At 41.7% G+C, this 12,560-nt stretch overlaps 1 protein-coding gene and 1 long non-coding RNA gene across 4 annotated transcripts in view; both read right to left on the reverse strand.

Moving 5' to 3' along the window:
- ADAMTS2 (ADAM metallopeptidase with thrombospondin type 1 motif 2) overlaps positions 1 to 12,304 on the reverse strand; it is a 274,775-nt gene extending 262,471 nt beyond the window's left edge. For all 3 annotated transcript variants that reach the window (XM_039340802.1, XM_039340803.1, XM_039340801.1), the window contains exons 1-2: positions 11,762 to 12,304; positions 10,473 to 10,834 (exon numbers count right to left, since the gene is read on the reverse strand). In XM_039340802.1, the coding sequence (XP_039196736.1) occupies positions 10,473 to 10,834; positions 11,762 to 11,849 (450 nt within the window). In that variant the 5' untranslated portion in view covers positions 11,850 to 12,304. The remainder of the gene's footprint in view (positions 1 to 10,472; positions 10,835 to 11,761) is intronic.
- Positions 145 to 7,889, reverse strand: LOC120306849. The gene is made up of 3 exons (XR_005556403.1): positions 7,717 to 7,889; positions 3,966 to 4,457; positions 145 to 2,978 (listed from the first exon to the last, which is right to left on the reverse strand). It is a non-coding gene; the product is annotated as an uncharacterized LOC120306849 (long non-coding RNA).
- Positions 12,305 to 12,560: the final 256 nt, after the last annotated feature.

The raw sequence follows: 12,560 nt of genomic DNA on the forward strand, positions 1-12,560 counted from the left end.
ACTGGTCTAATCTATCTATCTATCTATCTATCTATCTATCTATCTATCTATCTATCTATCTATCTATCTATCTATCTATCTCTATATCTCTCCACACAGTCACAGGATTTTCTCCTGGACAGGTTCAAAGACCAGAAGGAAATGTACAAGAAGAAAAATAAAGGGTTGGAGAGTTGATTATAGGCAGGAGAGAAATCCAGAGCACCATTCACACCCCTAAAATTTTCTCCAGTTTTCACCTATTCTGTGCAAGTTGCATACTAGCATACAGTTCGTTGTTATTCCACCTGGTTAGACTCTAAAGCCTTGTATGGCCGGACATCTAGGGCGTGAGAGCTGTATTTCTTTCAGATCAATGTCCAAAGACCAAGCAGATGCATAAGCATGCACGTGTCACAAATACATCCACCACAGAGGTACCTGAAGGGCGGGAAGCCTCATCTGTAATTCTGTTCCAGATCAGTGTTTTTCCATTAATAACTCAGGCTAGAGTAGAAAGCTGGGGGAGAAAAACCACTCCAGAAGAAGCCAGTGACAAAGCACTTTCACAATGCTGCCCCAAAAAACTGTATGGACAGAATTACCAAGTTGAGCTTAACTCAAAGCTTTATACTACCATGACAAAAAAAGTCAGGCTTCCACTTCTTTCCAGTGATTGTTGTGAGCAGAAAAAAGTAGAGATGTACGAAGTTCTGACAAGCTGAAATGCATTCACCCTATGATTCTCATCTGATACAACTATGTACACTTTATACCACATGTCGGGCATGAAACAAAATACCCATTAGAATCATGAGACAGCCTTTGACATATACTCCTTTACTGCAAAGGAAAAATCTGAGAGTGCTAATACAAAACAGAGCACGAGGCGCATTTATTGTAAATTCTAAAAGTTCACATTGCAAACTAGTATTCTGGGTGAATTTCACCAAATATTAACAAGAAGAAACTGTCTGAATACATGAAAAGTGTGGTACAAAATGGTACTGGTGCGACAGAGAACCTGAAGACAGATAGACAGACGTGTGTGAAGTGCTACAAAAATGTTCTATGTGGTGATTACTAATGAAAGCATCATTCAAAACAAACTATGAACAATTTGCTGGCTTTAGATAGACATGTTTCCATCTTAAGAAGATTGCCTTATTTGCAACAAACCTTTGTATCCAGAATGGAAATTACTAGGAAAGGCAGTTCAGCAACCTCTGTAAGATCACAGGTTTCTCAACCAAATTGGTCTGAATGATCTGATTGCCTTCAGACACTGTGGGTGCTCCATCACTGGAGGTTTTTAAGAAAAGATTGGACAGTTACTTGTCTGAGATGGCATAGGTTCTCCTGCTTGTGCAGGGGACTGGACTAGAAGACCTCCAAGGTCCTTTCCTATTCTATTCTATTCTATTCTATTCCCCAGTCAAATGTTATTGTTAATAGATGTGTTTCTATTAGCAGCTTTGACTACTGTATTAACTTAAGCAGAAGAGCCGGCATATATGGAAAATCATTGTTATTAACAGCTTTAACCATTTTAGTACCTGTCAAACAGAGGGATCAAACAGATAAGATACTGAGTCATAGTCTTATTTGATACAGGGTTTTTACTTGTATTTAAATTACAGTAACTATGTCTAAGACTACATGGAGTATCTGCAAAACAGCACATGCAAATTATATACAGGTGTACACCTTCTCCTTTGATTTATGATGGTGCATTTTATGGAAAGTGCAACTACTGTCCTGATTTCTGATTTCTGTTCCAGACTGGCATCAAGTATGTCCCATCTACTTCAACTTGCTACTGAAACAGGTAACAGTCACATTAGTTCCTGCCATGAAATTTCCACTGTTTAAGATCATTGTTGCTACTGGACAGTCCCTGGATTGGGAACAAGCAGCATTCAAATCTCTGCTGCCCACCTGCCCTACTCATGTGAGATATGCAAAAAGAAAGTCAGAGGCTGTGCAACAGTAGCTGCAGGATGAGTTCCCCTCCTGCCTGCATTGATGCAAGTGGCTTGCTTTCTTCAACAATCTGAAATGACAGAGTCATCCTTGAAGAAAATTCAGCTCCCAAACAGGCCCTGGGAGTCCTCCTCAAATGTGTTGGCTCAATATAAATTAGCAGAGGACAGATGATGGTGGTGATGACAATGATGATGACGATGATGAGCCTGACTCTTGACAATTCATTGGACCCGGTTTCTCCACACCTTCTGAACTTGCACCATTTCTTTGAATTTTTCTATGGTCTGGCTGGTGTCAGCTTTGATAGTGTACTGCCCTCATGTCCTCTGATGGCCTGGTTTCATTTTACTACCAACTCTTTCAAAAAACTGGTTGCTTTGTCTAGTGAATTCCCCTGCATGATATGGCCAAAATAAATTTAGATGAAGTTTTGTGATTTTGCCTTTTGTGACATGTCTGATATTATGTGCTCCAGTGCTTATTAGTCACCTTTGCTAATAAACAGCTCAAACAGTCGATTTTCTTCCTGTCTTGTTTTTTTAAGGTCCACGTTCCACAACCACAGGTAGCTATGGGGAACACAATAGACCAAACTAATCTACATTAAGCCCCTCTCCTGTGATAAGGGGGCATCCACATATAGAAGGACCTTAATGAGATCTATTAAATCCATCCTATAGTTTCCTCTTGTAAGCTTTTAATATAGCGGCTAATCTTACCTGTCATTAAGCTGTGGAAATCTGACCTTTCCATTGTATGGAGGTGCCAAAAATGTGTAAGTGGTAACCACAAAACTAATAGCTATGGAGACTGAAGGAATAAAAAAAGGCAAACATTTAAACTTTTCAATCCATACACGAATGGCCATTCATTCCTTTCTTTACTTCTTTATTTCCTGATCAACTTCTTCAGCCACAAAAGCTGGGCACTTTTCACTTCATTATAGGCACAAAGATCATTATTACTAGATTTAAAAAAAAGATCATGTGAAAAGTGAAGGGATTCGTTACCAGCTGTGGAATTTAAAGAAAGAGATGGAAAGTGTTAGTCCTTCAAGGAAGACCAGACTAGGATGTCAGAGTTATGAATGCTACTACTACTTTATTACGAGGTTGTGGTAACAGAATCTTGCAAGCCTGAGTGCGTTTCCCCCCTCCCTTTATCTTCATGAGAACTGAGGAGGGCCGTGTCAGAGACGCTTTCTCAAATTGCATTTCTTCTCCTGACCCAAATTTCTTTTATCTAACCATTTGCCTTGCTTATGGTCTCAGGACTATTCTTTCTGTCCATTACAGAAATAGAAAGACACTACTGGATTTGAGGGGACTCGGGCCAGAAAACATGGAAGGCCAGATATCTCTTTTGGGGCTATTATCACATTCAAATCACCCATCTGATTGCCCTGGAGCTTCACATCTTGCCCCTTTTCCTAATCACAGCCACCATTATTTCTCATTACTATCACTCCTCCATTTCTCTTCTCACCACAACCAACAGCCAAGAAAGAAAGTGTTGTGCTGGCCAATTGCTCTGGGTGAGCTGTTTTAATATATGCATGCTGTACAGCCATGTGGAGTTTTGGCAATGTTACAAAGTAGTTTGCCAAAACCTTCTTCTGGGATATTTTTCAACTTCCTAATCTAGCCAAGAATAAGCTATTTGTTTAAAATGTTTTTATTTTATGTTGCATTATGTTCTTTAAAAAGATCTGCTTCCATCCTGCCTAGTCCCCAAGATTAGCTATGGTCAGATAGATACTACAGCTTGAACAAGATGTCTGGCATATTACTTCTCATAAGCCCTAACCTGGGGGAGGGGGGAATTTAGAAAGCCTCTCAGGATGATACCTCAAGGCCTCTCCTTAAGGACTCATTGGATGGATCCCACTGAAATTTTCTTGGGTTGGAATTAACTATGCTGTCTTGTGGCGCTGGTTTTGGAACGATTGCTGCAGTGATTGCAAACCACTTGAAGATAAGCATACAAGAAATCAGACTTACTTCCATAGGACTTCCAGGGAAGCAATGGAGAAGACATCATCTATCTGTAGAATACAACACCGTCCTTTCAACAGTTTGAAGAAGGCTCCACACCCATTTGCACCACTCAGGTGACCCTGACGACAGAGATAAGCCTCCAAGGGCTTCAATGGCTCGCTAAAAGAATGCAAATGACCAGCTGTCTGCAAGGAGTATAAATCCTGCCATTCCCCACCATCCAGTCAGAGCTGAAGAAGCTTCTTGGATGAGAAGCAAAACATCTTCAAAGAAAAACAAGGACATCCAGCTGCTTCATGGAAAAAAGCATCTTTGGGACAACCATGACCTGGATGACTGAGAATCTCCATAGACAATGGAGAAGACAGCTTCACTGAGAACGCAGCAAATATGAAATGGACCAGTTCCTCAGAATTCCTCTCTGGATATGAAAAGGATTTGGGATCACCAAGTTCTTTAGACAGTAGCTCAGTGGTCTCCAGTGGATTTAGAGCTCTAGAAGACAAGAGATCATCATCTTTGTCAAGCTACAATTTGCACATTTATATATAAAAGGGTTGCATATTTCCTTTCTTGATCAGTTTTATCACACCAAAGGAATCTTCTTCAATGTCCAGCAAATGACAGTTTATACAAGTTTAAATAAATGGCAAAAGGGCAATCAGAACATTGATTCTGGGGAAAAAATAGACTAAGGATCCAGATGGATTTGAAAGAAGATTAGGAAATTAATTATAAAAATCCTTCCTGTGGAAAAATGTCATTGTTCTGAATTTTATTTAAAAAATGAAGATTTTGAAATTAATTATAAGGTATCTTCCCATGGAAAAATGCTGTTGTTTAGGGAAAAAACATAATGATAGAACTTTGAAGGTTGAACACTAAAGGAAAGCAGAAAGAACTAAACATTATAATTAAAGAAGAACAATTAAAATTGACTGAATAGAATGAAGCAAAATACTGTTGCTTTTGTAGACTAGAAGGCTATTTAGGGACAATGCATTCAAAATTAATCTTAGAATTGTGTTCTATTGTTATAAACAAACTGGATTTAAAAGACCTTATAGAAGAAGAACAAGATTCATTGGACAAAACTGAGATTGACATTGATTTGAATGTGGATGTAAAAATAAGCTATAAAAATGATATAGAAAAAGATGTTACTTTGGATATAAAAATGAAACTGGCTGATATCCTAATAATTAAAAGGGATATAAAAATAACAAACTAGAAGAGTGAGTTGGATAACTTTATAATTTTGGATTTACAAAAAAAAAAGATTTGTCAAAGTTTTGAAGAATTTTCTGAAAGAGACAAGCAGAAAATAAAAAGAAATCTAGGATATTATTTATAGGGCTTAAAAATCAAGATTGTTAAAAGCAAAGGGAAAGAATGCAAAGTTTGTTTATTTGGTCAAGTTTAAAATGTATATTTTGTTATTTCTGGTAATCTTTAATGGACTTTTGCTAACCAGAATCAAAGTGAGGTTTAAAGAAGTAGTTTCTAGATAAAAGATGAGATATAAGAGGAAGAGATATTTTGTTGCATGTTCTTTGGTAATAAGTTACTGGAGTTATATGTGCTTGATAAAAGAGGAACTCATTTCTTTGTATATTTCTTTTAGTTTTCTTTATTATATTTCTATTTTTCCTTTTCTATTTTTCTTTATATTCTTTTCTGCACTTTCTACTGTTCTTTTCCTTTGTTAATATTTTTAGTTTGCATTGCTTTTTATCACTGTAATTATAAACTTTAATAAAAATTATTATTATTAAAAGAAGACTTACTCTCACAAGCTGATAGGAGCGAAGCAAGATTATCTGCAAAGCAAACCTGAATGGGAAAGGCAACCAGCAAGCTTTCAGCCCCATTCTTGCTTAACTTCCTTCACTTAAAGGAAAATCAATGGGATACATTCCAATTAAGTTCACTTATAGCACTGATGCCATTTAACTACTAGGTGAGCATCATAAGATGCTTTTTCCATGTTTCATTCTATTTGTATTTGAATAGAATGTTTCTCAAATCCAACTTATACCAGACATAAATAAACAACATTCTTCAATTTAAAACATAAGCCACTTTACTTTGAATTGATTTAAAGGCCACTCATCTGAATGGCAGCAAAATCTAAAGCTTAGTTTAGTATACTGAGTCTCCATATATGCTATATGGAGTATAGTGTAGTATATTCAAATCATCAAACTGTATCTTTTGTTTGTTTGTCATTTTCAAGACTTCTGTGTCCAAATTTCAGATTAGTAGATGCTATGATTTGTTCAAAGTATTAGGGACAGGAATGAGGAGAAAGTAGGAAAAGTAGAGCCTTCTTTGAATTTCAAATCAATTTAATCTAAACAGATTCAGATTTTACTTCACTTTTAGTTACTTGAGGGTTGTGGTTGTTGTTTTTTAAATAAAGGATGCCAGCATCCCCCTTTTATTTCTTGTAAACAAATATAATGAAGCCATAAACAACATCACAAAGAAACCAGCACAATTCCAAAATGGTACGTGCAGTGGCTAGGAAGTTATGAGTTATACTAAGAGGCTTTTATCCTTTTCGCTTGGTTCCAAAGTCATGGAAAGCGGAAGACACTAAATATATAGGACAAATGAATGTGGATCAAACAGCTGGTAAAACAGGATGATTGTCGTCGTTAAAATGGATATGCTGCCAACTCTTGGTGACTTACCAAAGTACAGTTTTTTTAATCAAAATCAAATCAGCACAATCAGTAAATAAATAAACATCCCAATGCCAATATCATTCCCCATACACTCTTGTAACTTCTGGAAGGACATCCCAAGGAGGGTAGCCCAATTTTTTTTCCTTCCATTGAAATGTGTTTGATTCTCAGAGAATGCTTGACAAGTTGCTGCAGTTGTCAAGGATTTTCAGAAGTGCTTTACCATTGCCTCCTTCCTAAGGCTGAGAGAGAGTAATTGGCTCACCCCACTGGCTTTGTGCTTAAAATGGGACTAGAATTCATGGTCTCCAGGTTTCTAGCCTGATACCTTGATAACTATGCCAAACTAGAGGGAGATATTTTACATTTTCAAAAAAAAACACCAAAGCTACATACCAAGAGCAATAGCACTTAGACTTATATACTACTTCACAGTGCTTTACAGCCCTCTCTAAGCAGTTCACAGAATCAGCATATTGCCTCCAATAATCTGGGTCCTCATTTTTTACCGACCTCAGAAAGATGGAAAGCTGAGTCAACCTTGATCTGCTCAGAATCAAACTGCTGGCAGTCAGCAGAATTAGCCTGCAATACTGCACATTAACCACTGTGCCACTATGCCTCTACATCCTCCTATGTCCAATAGCCTTCCCTATTTATTTATTTATTTATTTATTTATTTATTTATCTGAAACCTTTCTTGATATGATAGTCCTGGGAATCCTTTTAATGTTTTATGACTCCATAAAATTGCATTATTTACATGTTTTATTATTCAGCTAAATCAAATTCTTAGTCTCCTTTCAAGATAATTTTCTTCCTAAGGCAGCATACAAAGATAGCGTTTTCCCATGTCTTGTCTCGAAACTCTTTCACAAAAGAAGACCAGGAGGAATCAGCCTCAGAACCCAACCCAGAGTTTCCAGGCCCTAGCAACTCTGAATGTGATCACATACACATCACATGATATGCAACTACATGCTACATGGCACCACCTTTGGGTGGAGGTCCCAGTGCCTTTGTGATACCTTGGATCTAAAAAAAAAAAAAAAGTGGTTTAGAACCTGCCAAGCTGCTCCCATAGCCCATTTGCAATTCCTTAAAGTAGCTGCATCTTTTTCTGGAAGCACATCTTCCTTCCCCGGCTGCAGAATAAGTCTAGGAAAAATATATGTTTTGATTTAAGGCAGTGGTTCTCAACCTTTTTAATGCCGTGACCCCCAACCGGTCGTAGGTCGAGGACTACCCAACCGGTCGTAAGTCGAGGACTACCCAACCAGTCGTAAGTCGAGGACTTCCCTGCCCGGGAGTGCCGCGCATGCGTGGTGCCACCCCCTGCACCGGCAAGGCGTAGCTGGCAAGCGGCAGAGATGGCGCAGGCCGACCACCGGCTGGGCCACCACCTAGCCCAGCCCAAGGGAGGTAAGGCACCCGCCGGGCCCCACGCGCGCCAGCAACCCTCCCTGCACCCGCCGGCCTCCCACCTCCCACCCCTGGCCCTCTTTTACTTACATTTTTAGTAGTTGCTCAGCAGGGAGGGGTAGAAACTTCCAGACAGTTCGCCTTTGCTGCAGACAACTTGCAGCACCGTTTGCAGACTGGGACTTTTGGTGGGCTCAGCAGGGCAGAGACAGCCTGGACAATTCCTATTGGCTTTTGAAAGCCAATAGAATTAGACTCTATTCAAGAGAGTCTATTCTATTGGCTTTCAAAAGCCAATAGAATAAAAGGGAGTAGCATAGCTAAGGAAAAGGGGGAAAAAATGGCGGACTGCGTTGTTTGGCGACCCCCGTGAAATGGTCGTTCAACCCCAAATGGGGTCCCGACCCACAGGTTGAGAACCACTGATTTAAGGGGTTGCAGACAGGCTCTGTGCACGCATACACACACACACACCCAGGCACTCCAGAACAGCTTTTGTGTCTTCAAATCTGAAATGCTGCATAGCCATAGAGCCATAGCAAAAGGGACTTCTAGCCCCAAGGACATTGTCAAGAGAACCAAATGTCCCTTGAGAATACACTAGTTGTGCATGCATTCTTGATTTCAGTTTTCTTCAGCTCTGTCTTCTGATGGAAGTTTTGGATGAAAACTTCCATAATACTGCCTGGGGAGGATGAGAAGTATAGCAAATACACCAGAGACAAGTTTCTCCAATATTTCTCTGTTGTCTTATAAGTCTGTACTCTGCACCCAGACATGCATCAAACCCTCCCCCCTCCCATCATTGATTGGATATGAATCAACCTGATGTGGCTGATTGATGCCATCAGCACATAGAAAGAACAAGGGCATGAGTTCAAGTCCAAGTAGAGCTATTTTGTTGGACATCACCAAGACCAAGACCTCAACCTAAGATAGTTAACTAATTTCTGGCAAGCATCTGTAGTATTAACAACTACCCAAAATGCAGAAATATAACAATAGATGAAATGGTATCAAAAATTTTGTTTATTGAGTACTTGTAGGCCAAGCTATTATTAGAGGCACTGGAATACTGCCCAAAAAAAGAGAAAGTTGGCAACCCCATCTTGCCTCTTATTTTTTAATCAGAATCTGGACAGAATTCAGGCAACAAAAAGGTCACGATCTAAACTGAAATCCATTTATCTTATAAGTGCTACCAGCTGTATGTTAGCAAGCTGTTTTCTCTCTCAAACAATATAAATAAGATGATGTTGGATATAATTAGATGTTCATTCCCTAAAGGAAAACTAAGCAAAGTACACTTCAGCAACATAGCAGTTGGACTTTAAAATATAGTATTTAAGAGACGTAGTTCAACTTTTCTTGCTATGGTCTGGAGTGAAATAGTGAATTAGAGAGAGAGAGAGGGACAGACAGACAGATAGACAGACAGACAGACAGAATAATAGATATCTCCAGATGAAGAACTCTTAAAATAACCTTGTTAGGTTCTTACCCTGAAAATCCACAATGACCCTTCTATCATTCAGATTTGTCCAGGATTGATTAAAATGAGCTTTCCTTGCCCTGGAGCTCATTCCCAAAGTGTTGGACTAGAACAGTGTTTCCCAACCTTGACAATTTTAAGGCATGTGGACTTCAACTCCCAGAATTCCACATTGCTGGCTGTGGAATTCTGGGAGTTGAAGTCCACATGCCTTAAAATTGTCAAGTTTGGGAAACACTGGACTAGAAGATCATCATCCCCTTCAGTAGTTCTGTTTGGCTGGGGTGATGGGAGTGCATTCAAAGTTAAGGAAGCTGGCACAAATATGAGAAGTGGCATCATGGGTGAGACACATTTTCTCAAAGGTAACCCCAAAATTCTGAACACTTTTAATTTCTAACAACTAGAGCCAATCCATTGGCAGTGGAGCCTAGTTTTGAATACCATCTCTTTTTTAAAACACATTTAGGTCTCCAGATGCTCTACTAAACAGAAGACAGCTAAGAAACATGCAGGTGACAGCATTAGGTCACTGTTTTTGACGTAGGTCACTATTTTTCAACGCACTGAAAAGCTTCAAGAGGGCGATCGAGACTTTCATGTTGATAATTAGTGATTTGTCATAGCAGCTATGTGCCAGTTCAGGGTGAATCTGCTTCTCCATTCTTTATACAACAGGCTCACTGGTTCATCACACTTTGCATCATGTAAGAGAACATTTCCTTATTTGATTTCACAATTAACATAGCAAATTAGATGTGATTTGCTGCTGTCCTTTTTAAATGCTGAAAATGCAAATTTTCCCCAAGGGGAAAGGATAATATAAAAAAGAGAGAAAGAGAGAGAGAGAGAGAGAAAGAGAGAGAGAGGGAGGGAGAGAGAGAAAGAAAAAAAAGAAAGACTTACCAGCCCATCACAATTGCTGATGGCAACAGAAGCATTAGGCAAGTCCGTGATATGCCCCACATAGATGCAATCCCCATGAAGCGGTTCAGTGTAGGTGATGTTTGAATCCTCCTGCCATTCCACAGTTGCTCCAGGAGCCACCAGCTGGGAATTTGGCCTTAATCTAAAGTGGAATTCTTGTCCAAAAACAGTGACATTGTAAAAAATTTCCTTGCCTGCAGCATCCAGAGGAAGATCCCTGGTGTTTCTTGGGAAGCGCCTCTTTGGTGCTCCCGACACGACTTTGGAGACGAACCTGCCCTTTGAGTCTGTGCTAGTTGGGATGACCAGCCTGTATTCTTCTAGATTTCCCAAAATAGAATCTAGAAAGAAAGAAAATCATGAGTAATCAGAGTCGGGCTGAATACCTGACTCCTAAGACTACTACTGGCCGGGGACATATACTTCATTGGTCCGCGAGGTTAAGGAAAGGAAAATACTAAGGCAGACACTTGGTGCCTTACTTTCCAGTTTGTTATTAAGAAAGCCCAGGTGGCAGGCACGGCAAGGTATTTAGGGATGGACACAGGTCAAGATGCTGTCTCCCTGCAACTGGGCAAGAGGGACTAGAAACATAAGCGCGCTCCCTCAGCTGAATAAATCCAACTTAAGCTACAAGGTTTCTGAAAGCAATCTGCTTGAGGATATCGGGAGCGAACACCTGGCGCATCAACTTTCAAACTCTGCCACCAGCCACGCTCCTCCAAATTCAGTCACTCCTGAACCTGAAGAATGGGGACGTCGATTGCCCTGGAAAAGTTTTGTTTTTGTTTTGTTTTGTTTTGTTTTTTAAAGAAGAGCTGCCTCCGTTGGCTTCGCTTCCTTCCTCCAAAGCAACACAGACCGAAGGAAAACTTAGTCCCTGCCAGGTGGTTTTGCTGGACGCAGGCGATTCGACAGGCGGCTCTGCCCCGCGCGTCCGAGTTCAACCGAGGTTCCAGCCTCCCTGGTTTGTAGCTGAAAGGCACCCCCCCCCCCGCCAGCTCAGCAGAATCGAAGAAAGTACAGACACACACACACACACCCTCCGGAAAACAACGCCACACGTGGCGGCGGGGAGGGCGCTCGGGCCCTCGGACCGAGCACTCCGGCGTGGCGCGGAGAAGTCTAGAGGGCAAAAAGTCCTCCGCTCGTGGGTGAAGTTAGACAGGCAGCCTCAAGGGGAGGCGGGCAAAGAGGGGGGCGGCTGGCTAATCCCAGCCGGCCGGCCAGGGCAGTTTAAGGCGAGGGAACCCTAGCAGCCCACTTACCTTTCTCCCCGGGACTCTGCGGGGCCCCCGGGGCCAAAAGGAGGACCCAGCAGGCGAGAAGCAAGGCGATCCCCGCCAGAGGAGCCATGGCAAGCGTAGCTCAGCCCAACCCCAGCCTTCAGCTTGGCTGCAGGGGGCTCCGGCCACATTGAAGGCGGCCGGCACCGCCCTCTAGCCCACCACCAGGCAACCTCAGCCCCGCGGCTCCTTGCCCTGGCTCATCCGCTCCTCTCCAGCGCTCAGCCTCGACGAAGACAGCAGAGACACCAGCAGGCGGCTTGCTGGAAAGCACGGGGCGTGCAGGAGGGAAGTCCGCCTGATTGACAGAACTGCCGCCGCTGCCGCCGCCGCCGCTGCTCGCGAGCCTGCCACGGCCTCGCCTCGCCCGGGCTTAGCGGCGGCTCTCCCTGGAAACTCTCGCAGCAGCAGCAGCAGCAACAGCAGCTGCTGCCGGCCGAGACAAAAACTCTGCAGCCTCCTCCGGTTTCGGGACACTTTTCCCTCAGCCCAGCTAAGAGGCGGTTCCTGAGGGATCCTGAGCATTTCCCTCCACCCAACGCTCAAAATCCTGCTCTTCTATCTAGAAAGAGACCCGGCACACAGGTCGCTTGATTTGGAATCGCTCAGGATTCTTCTGCAAAAAAAATCTCGTACCGTATCTTGAACTCTCCTGATTTAAAAAGGAGAGTGGTCGTCTGATTTTTTTTCCTCCCCTAAACTCTAATTGGAGACGGCTTTTGCTTTCTGTGTGTGTTATATCCATATAGCACTTCGTGATATCATGGTTTCCACTCCAGAA

This window comes from Crotalus tigris, unplaced genomic scaffold, assembly GCF_016545835.1.
Source record: "Crotalus tigris isolate CLP2741 ecotype Arizona unplaced genomic scaffold, ASM1654583v1 scf7180000017754.2947050, whole genome shotgun sequence".
Lineage (NCBI taxonomy): Eukaryota > Metazoa > Chordata > Lepidosauria > Squamata > Viperidae > Crotalus > Crotalus tigris.